The sequence below is a fragment of the Colobus angolensis genome, unplaced genomic scaffold, assembly GCF_000951035.1.
Source record: "Colobus angolensis palliatus isolate OR3802 unplaced genomic scaffold, Cang.pa_1.0 Scaffold49, whole genome shotgun sequence".
Lineage (NCBI taxonomy): Eukaryota > Metazoa > Chordata > Mammalia > Primates > Cercopithecidae > Colobus > Colobus angolensis.
Window position 1 is genome coordinate 1,103,892 of NW_012118376.1, and position 18,085 is coordinate 1,121,976.

Consider the following 18,085-nt stretch of genomic DNA (forward strand, 5'->3'; position numbering starts at 1 on the left):
GTCTTTCCAGTTTGAAGCAGGCATAAATAATGCTACAAACATCTGTGGTGTTTTTAGAAAAATTTTTTTTAACTGAAAAAATTTTTTTAGTAGAATATGGTCTTGCTTTGTTTCCCAAGCTGGTCTTGAACTCTTGGGGTCAAGCCATCCTCTCATCTCAGCCTCCCAAATGCTGGGAATATAGGCATGAGCCACCACGCCCAGCCAGCAAACATCTTTAAGCAGATTGCTTTTCCCCCTCTCTTGGGATCCATTCCTGCAGATATATTTCTCCAAAGAAAATTTTCTGGTAAAGGGTATGGACTCATTTGTAGCTCTTATTCCATATTGCTATTTCCTATTTGTTTTAAGAGCCCTCTGAGGGCATATTATGAGAAAGAAGAAAACAACTGGAAGGAAAAAAGAATTGACTTGGAGGTTTAAACCCTTTTTACTGATACAGGGATAATAGTTTTCAGATATCTGAATTGAGACTTTGCTTGCTGTAGGCTAATCAATAAATGAGAAAATTCAGTATAGTGGTTAAGAGCACAAGTTGTAACATCCAAATCGGTTACTTAACCCTGCCGAGTCTCAGTTTCCATCTTGCTAAAATGTGTATAATACCTACCTCTGCTGGGTATGGTGGCTCATGACTGTAATCCCAGCACTTTGGGAGACCGAGGCGGGCGAATCACGAGGTCAACAGATCGAGACCATCCTGGCCAACACGGTGAAACCCCGTCTCAGCTAAAAATACAAAAATTAGCTGGGCGTGGTGGTGTGTGCCTGTAGTCCCAGCTACTCGGGAGGTTGAAGCAGGAGAATGGCTTGAACCCAGGAGGCGGAGGTTGCAGTGAGCTGAGATCGCGCCACTGCACTCCAGCCTGGTGACAGAGCAAGACTCCATCTCAAACAAAACAAAACAAAACAAAAAAACAAAACCCTACCTCATTGTGGGTGGTAGTAAGGTTTAAATGAGATAATTACCATGAAGAGATTAATTGCATGGGCCTGGCTCATAAGGCTCAGTAAATGAGAGCTGCCATGATTGGTTCTGACCAGGGCAAGTGGTGTAGACCTCTGGGTTGGGTTGCATGTAGCATTAGCAGGTTGTTCCCCCAACCTGCCCAAGGCCTTGGGCGCTGGGTGTCCTGTTGGGTGTGTTCACTGAATTCCAGATCAGAGTTCCTCTCTGCCCAGGAGAAGTTCTCAGGCTTGTATATGAATTGGTGTTGATAGTGAAGGGTCCTTGTGAATCAGACTCACTCCCCTACAGGGAGGCATTCTTAAATAACAAACAAATGAGGACTAAATCTAAATCAATCACGTCTATGTGACAAACTTATACCATTCTTTTCTCGTGCCATACTTTTTTGTTAAGGTGAAAGAATGGAGAATTTGAGAAGGATATGTTCTTTCAATGCTGTATTCCTTAGCTTAATAAAATGCCTTTAGTGAAGCTGGTGGATAAGAATATTAAGTTGCTTGGGTTTTGCAAATATTGCATCTTTCACGTTTCTGTGACATTAACAGAAATCTTTCTACTTTACAACCAGCTAATTTCAGAAAGTCAAAGAAGTTGTCAGTATCATTGGGCCTTATTATTTTTTTCTTTTTTCCCTTCTCCATTGCCATCATCATCTCCTTTAACCCTGTGTACACTTTCAGATCAATGATTTGTCATTCTTTCTCCAGAGTATACATCAGATAAGTATACTCTGCCTTTTCTGGAAATTTCAGTGGAACTTCTTTTCAAAGTAATAACGTATTTCATGAGTTTTTTTGAAGGGGGTAGTGGGGAGTCTCAAGTTGTATCTGTGTATTTTTTCCACATAAATACAGTTTATAAGAACTCTTTTTTAAATTGTTTTTATTTTAAGGGAAACTTCCCCATACCCATTGACTCCTTCGTACTGACAGCAGCAATATTTGTGATTGTGGAGCAGTGTTTAACTAGGGATGTGGTGACCACAGCTGTGTTTCCAGTGCAGGATGAACACAGGCTCTGAGGAAAATGACTTTCCTGTGAAGAGACTGAAAGTTGGAGCAGAAGCATTCCCCCAGCCTCTCCACCCTCCAAGTCGACTTCTCTGGCTTCTCTTCTTTCTCCAGCATGTTTGCAGATGGCCTAATGAGAATGCAGCCAACGTAGAGGATTTCATCCTGTGTTCAGCCCACCCTAGAGACTGTGCGTGAGGAGCTGGAATGATTTCTTTCCCTTCTAGTGCTGTGGAATTCACTGGTGGTGTAAATTTGCTACACAGACATGGTTTAGAGTGTTTTTTTTTGTTTTGAGACTGAGTCTCACTCTGTTGCCCAGGCTGGAGTGCAGTGGTGGGATCTTGGCTCACTGCAAGCTCTGCCTCCCGGGTTCACACCATTCTCCTGCCTCAGCCTCCCCAGTAGCTGGGACTACAGGCGCTCGCCACCACGCCAGGCTAATTTCTTTGTATTTTTAGTAGAGACGGGGTTTAACCCTGTTAACCAGGATGGTCTCGATCTCCTGACCTTGTGATCTGCCCACCTCCACCTCCCAAAGTGCTGGGATTACAGGCATGAGCCACTGTGCCTGGTCTGTTTATAGTCTTATTAGATTTACTCGTTATTAGTTTGTTCTTAAAGAATAAACAGCTCCTTTTCAGGGAGGCTGCCTAACTTACAGGGGCCCTTCACCATCAATGTTAATTATGTACAAACCTGAGAATAATTCACATTGCTAGTGAGAACTTCCCCTGGACAGAGGAATTCAGTGAGTGGGCTGTGTCTGTACATTCTTAGTACTGTCTGCTCTGGGACCTGCCTTCTCAACTGTGAACATGGCTGATTCATCTCAGCTTAGTAAATCTCAAGGCAAACCAAATCATCCCTTCAAGAAAAGGCGTTTGTTCTGTTGCTTTATCTTCACAGAGAAGTCAAGGGTCCAAATATTTATCATCCTCAATGACACCTCATTTCTCCTTTCATCACTAGGCCAAATGGTAGGAATTGTTCTACTCGATTGTGTTTTCACAGTTTTTCCTCTGAGGCTTCCCTGCCTGTTGTTACTTGATCTTTTGGACTTGAGTACCCGCAGGGCCTGCAGGGTCACTCTGATGTGGGGTTGGAGCAAATGGCACACATGTGGGTCAAGTGTTGGGCAGATTTAAATCTGATTTTCTTCTACTTTCTAGTGTTTTTGGAGTTTCAGTTAACTTTTTTTTAAACAGCTAATTTGAGTTCAGACACAGGCCAAAATAAAACATTGTCCTGTCATCTGCTATTTATGTTCCATTGTGGAAAGTGTTTTCTCAGCCAGAACCTTTGACTTTAGTTACCAACGTCCTTCATACTATTTTGTTAGTAATATCTCTCTGAGGATGTAAGTATATTGTCTGCTTGTCATTTATTTCTCTGAAAGCTTTATGTATTTATTTTGAGACGGAATTTTGCTCTTGTTGCCCAGCCTGGAGTGCAATGGCACGATCTCGGCTCACCGCAGCCTCCGCCTCCTGGTTCAAGCAATTCTCCTGCCTCAACCTCCTGAGTAGCTGGGATTATAGGGATGTGCCACCATGCCTGCCTAATTTTGTATTTTTAGTAGAGATGGGGTTTCTCCATGTTGATCAGGCTGGTCTCGAACTCCTGACCTCAGGTGATCCACTTGCCTCAGCCTCCCAAAGTGCTGGGATTACAGGCGTGAGCCAGTACACCTGGCCTCTCGCTGAGAGTTTTATAATTTGATGTTTGAAACTCAGAAAGTGGAGGAATTGTCTGTTGACCCAGGCTGTAATTTTAATTTCTTTTTTCTTTTTTTATCACCTGCAACCCCAAACTGAAGAGCTTACTGATAAACTCTTACTTTAAAACTTTGGTGTGGCCATCTGTGGGGAGAATAACATGAAACAACAGAGCTTTTGTTAGAATTGGTATCTAGTTCACTCACTTGAGCGAAGAATATATTTGTAAATTTTTACGTGGAAGGCTCATCTTAAAGAACCTCATGCTGAAATTTTTAGAACTATTCAGGAACTTAGTAGGTGGAATGCTATCAACTTTAGTCTTTCAAAATAATTTTCACCATGAATAAGCTGTTGTTTGATCTCCCCGGCTTTCCTGGGAAGTAGCTCATGTTCATTATTAATCTGAGTGAGAGGTTAGTTGCCATAAAGTTACAAGATTTTCTTGATCACTTAACATTTTCTTGTAGTCAGAGATTTGACTCTGAACAGTCATTTCAAAAATGTGTCTTTTCAGGCACTATGTAAAGAGAACTTCAGAAACTACCAATAATTTGGGGGATAGTTTGAAAAATCTCAGATTTTAAGGGACGGGAAGCATTCGGAATTGTTGAAGCAGTTGTACATGCTGAAGGCTGTCTCTCATTGTCTGCCATTATCTGTACTATGTTGCAATTAGACAAGATCTCATGGGTTAGGCTGCAAGACTTTACATTTGTTATTCACTTAATTGTTGAACTGGCAAGCAGGATCTGTGTGTAGGCATGATGGTCTGTCCATTAATAAAGCTCTACCTGGTAGAAATAGGGGCTGGGGGAGGGGGGAGGGATTGCATTGGGGAGTTATACCTGATATAAATGATGAATTGATGGGTGCTGACGAGTTGATGGGTGCAGCACACCAACATTGCACAAGTATACATATGTAACAAACCTGCACGTTATGCACATGTACCCTAGAACTTAAAGTATAATAAAAAAAATAAAAAATAAAAATAAAAAAAAGAAATAGGGGCTGGGAGTGATGGCTCATGCCTGTAATCCCAGCACTTCGGGAGGCCAAGGTGGGTGGATCACCTGAGGTCAGGGGTTCGAGGCCAGCCTGGTCAACATGGTGAAACCCCATCTCTACTAAAAAAAAAAAAAAAATACAAAAATTAGCTCAGCATGATGGCAGACACCTATAATCCCATCTACTCGAGAGGCTGAGGCAGGAGGATTGCTTGAACCCAGGAGGCAGAGGTTGCAGTGAGCCGAGATGAAGCTACTGCACTCCAGCCTGGGCAACAAGAGCAAAACTCTGTCTGCCAACGCTACCCACCCCCCCAAAAAAATAAATAAAAAGAAGTAGGGTTTGCCCTTTGCTTTCAATCTTGGGAAGTTTTTATCTCTAATAATCATGGTCGTCTCTAACAAAGTACAATTTACATTAATTGAGAAAATAAAACTTTATCCATAACACTTGAAAGGATAGGGGAATGATGCTGTGTGATAAAACAGTATGGCTGAGCCAAGCAAGGGCTGGGGACTTAGGCAGACCAACAGGTGCAGTGAGCGCAGCACTTCTCTGACTGGTGCTTGAAAGCTAGGGATAACTGGACTTGGATTGTCTAAGAAGGCTGTTACTGAAATTACTGTATGTTCAAATTTTGTAAAATAAATTTGAAGGCGTTGTACAAGTGTAATAATACTATGAAAGCAAGATAATACATCTATACATTTTTACGTTGGAATGCTATTTGAAATATAACATGGAAGAAAATGATTCATGCAGTTATTGACCAGTCAGTGGACAGACATATTCGTGATTATCATTGTTCTCATTTGAGACTACTTTGAAAAGCAGTATTCTGGAATGCCTCTAGAATGCTTTATCTATCAGAAGGAAACATGAGATCTATTTTGTTGGAGTGAATTACGTTTTTATGCTATAAAATCCCATTGTAAAGTTGTCTTGACCCAGAAGTTCCCAAACTTTCTCTGTTCTTGGTCCTCTAAGTGCCTAGTTAATTTTTCCAAAGTAGGTACTTAAGAGTTTTGTTTAAGAGTTACATACAAACAACCTAATAGGTACTTCTGTTCTAACAACTTAAGGGCCATTTGAAAAAGTAGTATGTATAAATTGAAAGAAAATATGCTTTTCTTTTTATAAAATTTTAGAACTAACTTTGTTCTTGAATAACCACCTTCATTTACCAGTGAGCTGTGTTTCTTGGATACCTCCTGGCTTTGCAAGCCTTGGAGTCGGATTTGACATTCCCACCTTGGTTTCCTGTTCCACATTGATGTTCAAACGTGCTTGGCTTATTATCATAGTAATTGCAAAAACCAGTTTCACAAAGAGATGATGTCATCAAAAGGAATGTAATGCATTTTGTGAATTAACTTGAACTAGTAGTTTGTATAATTCCCACACTTCACCATGCTTTCCTTAAAAAATTGTAATATCCCTTCATGCTCCTGTGAGTTTGCCGTGGCTCTCCAGATCATCTTGACACGTGGAGTGGGAACCCGGGCTTCAACCTATATTTGCTATCTATAACTAAGTCAGGGTTGCCTTAAGGGGTCTTTGTATTAACTGCGTTATTAAAGAGTTGGATTCCATTGTTATTTAGTTTGTGGTTGTCAAGTTTTGGTGAACAACGAAAACATTTCTGGCTCTGCATCCTGGAAATGGATTTATAATGTTTGGGAAGAGGGGTGTGGAACCCAGGTGTCTGTATTTTCTAGCAAGCTTGCCCAGTGATACCAATGCATATGAAAATGCTAATTCAGTGTATATGATGCACTGAATTCCATCACAGATAGCTTGAGTTCAGGGACCATGTTGCTGTTCACTTAAATTCTTTCTCATTCCTATAACATACCATCATGCACATTTGATAAGTGTTCATTGAATACTACTGACTTATTTGTTACTTCTTTTCTCTTTCCTCCCAACTTTTCTTCTGTTCTATACCTTAAAAAGAAAAACAAAGAAGGAAGAATTGAAGAATTGGGTCTTAGAGTTTCCTGACTTTCCAAGCCTGTTATTCACGGTCTTCCATAATCTGCCATGTCAGTTCACCACTCTGCCACACAAACTCTTACGTCATGTTGAATCATTCTGCTCTGAGACACACTTTGGTATATTTGTCTTTATTTTTTCTTCTGTCCCACACAAAGAGACCTTTAAGTTTCCTAAGTGGAAAAAACACCGGGTTTCGGAAAAAATTAGAAAAACTTGTATTAATTTCCTAAGTGGAAAAAACTCTGGGGTTGGGAGAAAATTGAAAAAAAACTGGAAGAGATTTAGATTATCTTTCCACACAATGCCCCCATTTTAGAGCTCCCTGTGAGGAAACACAGGGAAGAGATGTGATGTCCCAGAGGCCACCCAGGAAGTGCAAAGTCTAGCTGGGATTAGACTGCTGCTCCCCTGGCACTTCGCTCCTGGGCTGTTTCCACTGCACCCCAGCCCCACCAGACCTTCCTCTCCAAGGGGGTGCTTGCTGATCATCAGTGACTTTCCCGAGTCCCACAGGTGACTGTGATATGGAAACAATGGCTGAGAACCAGGTTTGGCAGTTCGCTCTGCTTACAAAATTATTGTTTGCTGTGTTAATTATTACTTTGCAGTTTAGTCAATAGTAATTGTAATTTCTTTTTATGAGTTTAAATTTTAGTTTCATATGACTGCATAGACTGTGCAGTGTGAGCAACCTAGAGTCATTTAATTTTTGTGGTTTAATGGGAAGAAGGCAAAAATTTGGAAGCAGAACAAACTGTCAATATTATTATCAAAGGAAAAATTTGTATTTTCTGGATTTTTGCTTATAATTGACAACCTACCAGCATCAGAATGTGGCTCCCTGGGCTTTGGGCAGCATTTCCTTGGTAGATGCCTTTTCTGGGTTCCTAGCTGGGTTCTGGGACCGTGGTGGGGAGGTGTCCTGACTTTTGGATAATTCAGACATGGCTGTAGGAGACAATTTCAGACAGGCACACGACACTTTTATCCCTAAGCAGAGTTGGAATGAATAGGTAAGAGTCACAAAGATTGCCAAGGAAGGTCAATCATTTTTACTAGGTTTCTCTTTATCACATCAAGTATGTCTTAGAAAAGGTAAGACAGACTTATGTTAAAGGAAAACTGGACACTGAGACTCGTGAAAAATATTCTTGGAACTTTGTGATCCCAGGGCTGTTTCATTCAAATGTTCATTGATTCGTTCATGCCTGCATGCTTTACTCTTTTATCAAAGAGGTCATCCTCTAGGCCCTAGCTGCTTACCTTCTGTAGGATGATGTGAGCTTGTGTTTCCTGCAAGTCCAGTCTTTTGGGATGAGGACCCTTTCTCCTTGCATCTTTCTTGAGAAGTAATCTTGTAACTATATATCTTTTCAATTCAGTTTCCAATATTTGTCTGGCTTTAATTGTAGACATTATAATGATATTGTGAAGGAGGAAAATCAATGTATAATTTAGATGTCATGAGGGTTGCTTATAATTTATTATAAGCTTTGTCATCTTCAGTCTAGAACAGCTGCAGAGAGGGCTGCTTTTTTTTTTTAACCGATGAAAGAATGTTTTGACTTTCATATTTTGTAGAATCAAGAACAAACTTAAATCCACAAGTAATATTTGTGATGATACTTAATACCATTATTGTTCATTTAAACCTCCTTTCTCTTGGACTCCCCTTTACCAGAATGCTTATAGGAAAAAATGCTGTAAGTTTTTGAGTTTTCTTTTTTGTTTTTTCCTCATCAGGAATCCCCTCCAAAGAGAGGCAATTTAAGAAGGAAGGAACAGCTGGGTGCTGCAGTGGCTCACTCCTGTAATATCAGCACTTTGGGAGGCGAAGGCAGGAGGATTGTTTGAGGCCAGGAGTTCAAGACCAGCTGGGTCAACATAGTGAGACCTTGTCTTTACAAAAAAGTTAAAAAAAATTAACCAGGTGTGATGGCTTAAGCCTGTAGTCCCAGCTGTTCGGGAGGCTGAGGCAGGAGAATTGCTTGACCCCAGGAGTTCAAGGCTGCAGTAAGCAGTGGTTACGCTGCTGCACTTACCTTGGGTGACAGAGTGAGACCCTGTGTAAATAAAAAGGAAGAAAGAAGATTCTCCTAGTGTGGTCCTCAACGCTAGAAACACTTGTCTTGCCTTCCACACTGAGACATTGTTCAGCTAGGTGGAAAGGGCTTGTAGATTTCTGGTGGCAGAAATCTGTCCACTCACCACATGAGGGTTGCCTTTAAGCACTGACGTGGCTTAAACTGCATTTGACCTGGTGCTTCGGATTCAAGCCAGTAGGTGACTCATTATTTCAGATGTTTGGTTTGTGCTGTTATAGTTGAAGCAATCTGTAAGGAAAATAGAAAAGCCTGTTGTAAAAATACAGTCTGTCTCCAGGAAGGAGAATCCCCGCGTCCTGACTGGAGGTGGGATGTCTGCATATGGCTTGTCTAACTTGTTATTTTACCTTAGTTCCTGGTTTGAAGCAGTCCTGAAAACTGTTCCTCAGTGCATGTTTAGATGGCATTGCTGATTATTTTTACATTCTTGAGTGTGAGTTCAAAACACACTGGGTACAAAGTTTGCTATCTGGTCCCTGAGAGATAGCTAGATAGCTAGGCCAGCCAGGCTGGTCCCCAGACTCTTCTCTAAGGGCAAGGAAAGAACACAATGCTAGCACCCACTCAGAAGGCTAGCCACATCAGATGGTTTCTCTCTGAAGTTGAGATGTGACATGCAATTTATATTCTTTCTTTGGTCGTTGGCGGCTATGTCCGTTCTGTATGTGATTTAGTAATTAGGGACTGTTTGGCTTTCTCGAATCAAACAAAGACTATTATAAAATGTCAAATTTTTTTGTCTTCAACTTTTGCACTGTGTTTTTAAGTAAAACATTCTGCTAACTTGTAAGTTTGTCCCTTCTCTCTTTCTTGTGTCTTGGTTCTTATCCCAGGGGAACACTTAGGAAAAATTATAGAATCCCTACCCAAACAGTGTGGTGAAGGAACTGTTCATGATTTGTAGGGCTCTGGCTATGAACTGACTGCTGCGTGCCAGTTTAAGCTTATAGCCACTATTACTTTATTACAGGATTTTGATTAATTTGTTAGATGGTGGCTGTGTGTCAGCTGCTTGTTTTTAGCGCTTTCACCTGGGTGAATAATAGCTTCTATCTATTATGTGTGTGCTAGGAACTTGATTTAACCCTTACAGATACATTAGACAGCATATATTACAGATGCAGTGAATAGCTCATAGTTAATTAATGTGTCCAAGGCCACACAGTTAGCTGACATCCTGCCCAAGTTGAGTCGGAGGATGTCTATACAAAGCCATGCTGCCTCTCCCGCTAAAAATAGGGGAGCAGAGTTAACATGCTACATAGGGCCGAATGTCTTTAAGGCTCTCTTCTTGTCTAGTGTTACAAAAATAGCCATTGTTTCAGAGAAGCAGGACTGCATAAAGTCTAAGAGCCAGGATAACTGTCTGGCCCCCATACTTAACTAGCTCTGAAACCTTGGGCAAGCTCCTTAGCCTTTTTCTATCTTACTTTCTCTGTCAGTAGATAAAACAGTACCTGGGCTTGTGAGGTTTAAGTGAGTTCCTATCTACGAGTTACCGGAAGAGTGGTTCATAATAAGTACTACACAAGAGTTTGCTATTTTTGTGTGTGTTACCTTGAAGACGAATAGGAATGAGATATCCTCTCCATCCCGCCTCCTTCTTGCCTCATCAAGCAGGGTGCCCTGGGTCAGCTTGTGGATAGGTTTCAGAGTACGGAAGGACTGGGGACAGTCATGCCCTCTGGTTTGTCAGTGAGGCCTTCATAGACAATTGGTCCCGCCTTGCTCCTCTAGGCTGTGTATGGAGCTCTTGGGTTCTTCCACACACACTTGGTCCTTCCAGTCTCTGGTCTGGTTACTTCTCAGGTTGCCTCTTCTCCCAAAGAGTGTGTGTCCTTGACCACTACCAGATGTATTATAAGTACGTCATTGCTTATTCAAATATTGATTTAGTACGCTCACCTGTTACCCATATGTTTCAACTAGTGTGGTCACAATGGTATATCATAAACCGTGATCTTCTGGAGACAGAGACCAGGTCTGTGAGGATCTTATGGAGCATTTTTAAAAAGAGCTTTCTGTCATGAAAATGATATTGTTTTTGGAGTGTGAAGGGAGAGGTGCCCGGGAGAGACAGCTGGGGCCTTTGAGGCCCCAGGCTGTCTTCCTCAGTCATAAAACAAGAGGTGGAAAGATGTTACCAGGGATCTCAGGACCTTACATTCTTGACTTTAGCTCTTCTTTTCCTTAATTCCAGGAACCTAGATGTCGTACTTCAGGGCTGTGAGATCTTTCTCCTGATTCCCACGAGGATGAGAAGTGAATCAGGCGTCCCTGATGCAGATACTGTGCCTACTCCCCAGGAAAAGTACTCACTGTGGGCAGCAGCTGGCATTTCCTTTCGTGCCCTGTGAACGAATGTCAGCACCCAGTAGTGTCCCAGAACTGCCATGTAGTGACTGCTTCCAAGCAGACACTAGGGACGGAGATTCTGCGAGAGTTGCCACAACCAGGCATGGGAACACCTGTTGGCTTTTGTTTTTAATTGTGATAAAATACACTTAACATAAAATGTACATTTTAAACATACAATTCAGTAGGATTGAATGTTTTCTTACTGTTGTGCAACCATCACCACCATCTCCAGAACTCTTCTATCTTGCAAAACTGAAACTTTGTACCCAAGAAACAATAACTCCCCATTCTGAATCGTTTTTAAAATTCAGAAAGACCAACCTGGATGGCCAGGAGTAATTCAGTTGACTCTGTGTGTGTGTGTGTGTGTATCTGATTTTTTTCACTAAGTTGAAGAGTAATCAGGCAGAATGAAAGTGGAAGTGAAGAAAGCAAAAGATACTCAAGAAGGGCCAGTCTCGTACATAATTGTGAAACTTTGGTGGAGAGGAAAGGAAAAAGCACCCTGCTCCCCGCACTGGGTAGAGAATTTATGCAGTTTACACTGAGAACTAGAAACTACACAGGAGACAAACCCAAGTTAGCTCTGACTTTTTGTTACTCTTAGAGAGTCTTCTTGAGGAAAAAATTCCCTCAGTAGAATTCGCTGTGGATCTGCAGGGGCTTCCTCTGAAATCTGAGGCATCCATCCTGCACTCCTTCGAGGGAGGTGCTCTCTGTCCTTCCTGAGTGTTTGGGAGAGAATGTCTTGCCATGTCTGAGTACTTCTGGAGTCTTCCAGAATTTCCTGGCCGGAATTCTGTTGCCACACATTTGACTTCTCTTTGACCCCTCACTGTAGGTCCGTGTTGCTTGTTAAAAGACTATTGTACTGCCTGTTAATGGAAGACTGTGTGCTCTTGAGCACTGTGAAGAGACCATCAAATGAAAATGAGTTGAAGGGAACCACGGCATTCAGACACTCTCCAGATGGAGCAGATATAGTGCCCCCTTCCCAGCCCTTCTGCGCCAGCTCTCAGTCTCTAGGACTCAGTTCTCAGACCTGCCAACCACATGTTGATGCCAGTTGTGTGTGCCCAGAAAGAACTATAAGAAAACCTGGTGATTATATGTGTTGCCTTTTTTTTCCTATCCATGTTCTAAATATGCCTTGTGTTTGCTCTTGCTGCCTCAACTAGTAAGCTTCCTTTCTGTTTCTGCGGCCCCCACGGCACAAGGTCTCCTGGCTTCTCCTCTCCTCTTTTCCCTTGTGCAAGAGTTGGTTTGAACAAAGCTAAGTATTCCACAAGAATGTCTTATTTAATAATTGTCAGAAAGAAAGTGTTCCATAAAGGCAGGAGGGTAGAGGTGACAATGTCAAGGATTACAGGACACAAAGGATCGCAAACATTTTCTTGGAGTTAGTCTCGGGATTTGCTTTGAATTTTATGTTGTCATCCTCTCTTCCTACCCCCACTTTCTGCCTTGCTTTTCCCAGATGATTTCATTGAAAAGTAATGGCAAATTATGACTTGTCTTCTCTCCTAGAGTCTTACCAGATAGTTTATTCTCAGAGGTAAACATTTTAGTAAGCCTTTTGTTTAGTGACTCATTAATTTGATGAGGAAAATGTCCTAATAAAGATAAAGAAACTAAACAGTTTCAAAAGCTGCAAAGGGAAAAATGTTGCAGGGCACTTGAGGTCAACTTCTTCCCCCGTTCTTTGAATTTCATTTGTTCCTTGGTCATGGGAACAAACATTGGTTATTAGGGGGTTAGGCCCTTGTCTTCATTTTTTTCTGTAAACTTTACATGTACACACCAAGTCATGAGCGTTTTACTTCCTGGGAGTTTCTTTCTGTATAGATAGGGACTAAGCCTGAGGAGATTTTACAAAAATAGGAAGTCAGATTTCCCTCTTCCACCACAAATTAGTGCATTCAGTGTGTCACTAGGTTAAATATTTGGCGAATTTTTCAGTGGCCAAGAAAAAGAAATATTTGGCTGAGAAATATTTGGCTAATTTTTAGTGGGAAACAGTCTGATTTTCTCAGAAATGTCACAAACCCCCAGGTATAAAGGGTCAAAGATCCCTAAATAGAATCGGAGGCCTTTGAGAGACTAGAAAACATTCTTAGCTATAAACCAGTGGTAACAAAAGGCATGATCTGCATTATCCATTTAGAGAACATCTTCTAGAGAGGTATTATGACTTTACACCGTTCTACATTATTTTGGTAAGATGAAATGTTCCAGCATGGGTGATATAACTATTTCTAGGTTTTGTATGACTATTTAGTGAAGTATAAATGTATTCTGGGTAAAAGGCCCTTTGTAACAAGAGTACATTGACTTTTATTAAATCCAAGAGTAAGCATCATAGATGTTTCAAAAAAAAAATTGTCCAACAATTTTACACTTAAATTTTAAGAGAGAATTGTATGCCTCTGTGATTCTTCTCAGGAGGAAGACCCAGTTCTAAACTGGAAAAAAAAAAAAATTGAATAACATCCCACCACACTATCTTTGATAGAAACTTCATAGTATTTATTAGTTGTTAAAAAAAGATGTGAAAGCAGAAGGAAAAATGACTTCAGTATAGTTAGAAAAAATCAAGAGGTAAGATAAAGTGACTTTAAAAGTTCTAGGTATAGTATAAAGACCTTGATTTCATTTTGCTTATGTTTGTATCTGCTCTCTTGCCAGATACTTGTCAAGGCGGAAAGATAATGACCTAAAGGTAGCTTTTCATCACAACATACCTCGAACACTGTTGCCCATTTTTTTTGTTGTTGTTGTTGTTCCTGGCTAGGTCTTCCTGGACCAAAAGGGATAGAAAAGAGCTATCATAACGAACTAGCTCTAGTAGAGCCCTGTGTGTGAAAGTCCGGGTGTTTGTATAATGGTGCAAGAGCATTTCGTAGCAGGCAAGTTTCATAATGATATAAATATATTTTAGTTATATGTATGTCTAATTACATAGACTAATGAAATGCCATTTACAAGAGGTCTTACATGTGACACAGGTCATATTCTGAAGTGACAACCTGCAGGGGCTAGGTTTAATTTTGGGCCCCTTTTAACTTACAATAATTGTCAAATGAACCAGTCCTTGGTACATCAGGGAGTATCTGGAGAGCCACCATCCATGCATTTATTCAGTTAACTGTGTTGTGTCCTGTTCTGGGCTGGGCATTAGGGGAGGCCTTAGGCATATGAGGTGAACCAGACATAGTGACCATCCTCAAGGAACCAACCCATGGTCTGCTGGAGGAGGCAGACATGAACCAGCACACATGCTGCTGGGTGGCGAGTGCTGTAGAGAAGTGCACAAGGCTGGCCCTGCAGCAGAAGTCTCTGCTCACCTATTCATGAGGGTGCAGGTTGAGGAGAGACAGGGAAAGGAGGGCAAGAGTAGGCACTATTTGAACTGTCTTCACAGCTTAAGTCCAAATCTAATGCTGTTTTTTGCACTTCCCATATAAATTAGATAATTTCTAATTTTTATTTTTTATTTATTTATATATATATATTTTTTGAGATGGAGTTAGCTCTGTCGCTGGGCTGGAGTGCAGCGGTGCGATCTCGGCCATTGCAACCTCCACCTCCTGGTTTCAAACGATTCTCCTGCCTCAGCCTCCCGAGTAGCTGGGATTACAGGCACGTGCCACCATGTCCAACTGATTTGTTTTTGAGTAGAGATGGGGTTTCACCGTGTTAGCCAGGATGGTCTTGATCTCCTGACCTTATGATCCACCCGTCTCGGCCTCCCAAAGTGTTGGGATTACAGGCGTGAGACACCGTGCCTGGCCGACTTCTATTTGTTTTAAGAAATGCCTTTGTTATTCTCCCACTTTGTATCTAAATGGCAACTGGATGCAATAGAAAGCACAGTCTGGGTCATCCAGGCCTGTCTTTGAATCCTGGCTGCCACCTGACAGCCACTTGACCTTTCTGAACTTCATGTAAAAAGGGGATAATAAAATCTGCCACACATGATGGTTGGCAGGATTAAATGAGATATGTAACAATATGTATTAGTACCCCCCCTTTTCTTAGCACACTAAAACAGAATGGCTTGTAAATGGTAAGTTATTCTGAAAGGCGGCTGATGAAACAAGAACACAGGATTCACTATGAATAAGGAGAGTAACTAACATTAGGTACCATTTGTTGAGTCAGGCACCATTTTAAGTGCTCTCTCTGCAGTTACTTATTTATTCCTCACACTAACAGTGTCAGGGACCATTATTTTATCTCCACTTTACAGATGAGAAAATTGAGGCTAGAGAGGTTAAGTAACTTTTATCAACCCTGCCTGGCTGGCCCCAGAGCTCTTAAACATCAACATGGAGCTTTTGAAGAGGATAACAGCAGTAATGATATCTTAGATTTTTACAGAGCTTCATCCTTTGAAGAACACTTCTGTGTACATTGTTACCTTTGTTTCTCATATAAAAAAACAGGAGATGGCTAGACATTAGATTAGAAAACTAAGGTACCCAGATGGGAGTGTTATTTGCCCAAGGTTACTAAATCAGTATGTGGCCTTGTTGGTACAAGAACTTTTTCCACTTGACTCTTGCGAGTGTTTATAGAATGAAAGAATAGTTCAGGAATTTTTTTAAAGAAATGGTTGCTGTTAAATTTTTAAAAATACAAGCTGGGTGCTGTGGCGGGCACCTGTATTCCTGACCACTCGGGAGGCTGAGGCAGGAAGATCACTTGAGCCCAGGAGTTCCAGGCAGCAGTGAGCTATGATTGCACCATTGCACTCCAGCCTAGGCCACAGAGCAAGATGCTATCTCTTAAACAAATTAAAAAACAATATGGAACAGACACAGGAAGTTAGCTTTGTTGCTTAAGGTCTCATGTCAAGCTATTGGTCAGCTAGAATTAGAAAAGATAGATCCAGCTTCTGAGTGACCCAAGTGAAAGAATTTGAAAAGTACCAGTGCATCTATTTTCTTGGACACTTGGAACCAGGATACATCCTCATGTCTCCTGCGATTCTGGAACCACCGGAGGGAGGGGCAGAGAACATGAACTGGCCCTGGGACCTCACTTGTCCTTAGTTGAGATTGCGTCCTCCAGAGCCATAAGGCTTCTTTCCGAAGGTGGGCCAGGGAGGCCACAGCCAGAAGGGAGATGATAAGGATTTGTGCTGGCTGTGTGGTGGGGACGATACAGGGGTTTGGGCCACCTTCGGACCAATGCTAATCGGTGCTCTCTCTAAATTGAAGGCTTAGTGCAATTTTAAAGACAGCAAAAGACACAAGAAACCAAGTAAGCTTTGACTGAAAGCCTCTTAGGATTATGTGGTGTTTTGTCCTGTAGCTGGGGATCCAGTTACAGATGCCTGTGATTATGGCCTTTGCAAACAATTGTCAGAGAAATTCATAAGATTTCCAAAGGCTGCAGAAGAGCAGATGTGGAATTAAATTTCAAGCATAGTTACCCATAATGGCTTACATGTGGGCATAGAGTATTTAGGATTCAAGCCTAAGTCTCCCACTTTGTCCGGGAGGTGTGGGATGCAGAGTCAAAAGCAGGGATCAGAAATGTCAGCATTTTCTGGTGGTCTTTTTCTGCTGCATCATTTCTTCTTGGCTTGCAGACCCTTTAAAGTGGTGAAATTCTTCCATAATGGTTAGCTTGCAGTGTCTACCATTGTCATCATTTGACCTATTTAGTAAGAAGACTCTATTCGGCATCTTTGCCAACAAGCATCAACCATGCCAGCAGACTGTGGAAAATGTGAGTCTTTGGGACCAACTTTAATTGGCTTTGCAGCAGACATTTTAACTTAATTTAATATTGCTAGCAAAGTTCAAGGTATTTAGACTTGCCTTGTTTGGTATCTGTTTTTTTACAATTCATATGGCAAGGACTTTAGATGATTGACTGTAAGAAATACCTTCATTTTATTACTAATAATGAAGGGAAAAAGTGGAAGGGATAGAAGTAGTTGTAATAATTTAACAGTTGTATGTTACTGAAGCAGTAGCTACTGAGTTTCTCCACGCCTCAAATAAAGAAGTACCTTACTGAGTTTAAAAATCCAGTAAGTATTCATTAGGCAGCAAAAAGAATTACAAAGACTATTCCAAGTGTTGGTATCTATAAAAAGAATATTCTAGTTTCTGTTGTGTGGAAATACTCCTTTCTAGAACTTTTGAAATAATTGCTAGAAAATATAACTTATAGTATATTAATAAACAAGGGAGCCAAGGTTGAATAGTGGGGCAGAATTTAGGGATTGACTTTATTTTTCCCCCTTTAAAAACCTGGAAGTTTTTGCTGTTGTTTTATTTGAATGTGGAAGCTCCTACCCGAGTGGGTGGAGCAGGAGTGTGTGCCAGCCTTGCGTAGAATCACTGTCAGGACAGTGAAACCATGCCAAGTGGTGGTCTTCGTTACAGACTCTGTTGCCTGAGAGTGTTGAGGTTTTGTGTGCCTGAGACAAAGGGCAGAGGAAGCCGAGGATAGGGAGCCTGTGGTATACCAGCTGTGTGATGACTCAGTGCGCCTGGGCTTCACTTACTGCAGTTACGAAATGAGGACATGACTGTTCCTATCTTCTACCCAGTCTTCTGGAAAGCCAGATGGGATAGCATTCCTCCGCAAATGAGACAACATGAAAATCAAATGGGACAGCATGAAAGAATGGCAACAGTCAGTACATGTGTCCTGTTTGATCACTGTGAAATCATCTCACGTAATCCTCACAGCTGCTTGGTGAGGTGCATGTTGTTGACTCCCGTGTTTGAGATGAGGAAAAAAGTTCTTTGAGGTTTGAGTAACTTGCCCAAGGGAAGAGAGGAAAGTAGACAGTTACCACTCATGGGAACTGGGCTCTGCTAATCAGTGTCTCATGATTAGTTTGTTACATTTCCAAATGGTACATGATGAAGCTGCTACTTAAACCCAAGAATT

General features: G+C 41.4%; 2 protein-coding genes across 2 annotated transcripts in view; both read left to right on the plus strand.

Annotated features, from left to right (window-relative positions):
* LOC105524187 overlaps positions 1-11,169 on the plus strand; it is a 117,868-nt gene extending 106,699 nt beyond the window's left edge. Inside the window, 1 exon segment of the mRNA XM_011959358.1 lies at positions 11,013-11,169. Within this exon segment, the coding sequence (XP_011814748.1) occupies positions 11,013-11,169 (157 nt within the window).
* The window catches only part of LHFPL2 (lipoma HMGIC fusion partner-like 2), a 275,944-nt gene that overhangs the window by 156,124 nt on the left and 101,735 nt on the right, over positions 1-18,085 (plus strand). The gene's annotated exons all lie outside the window — the stretch shown is intronic.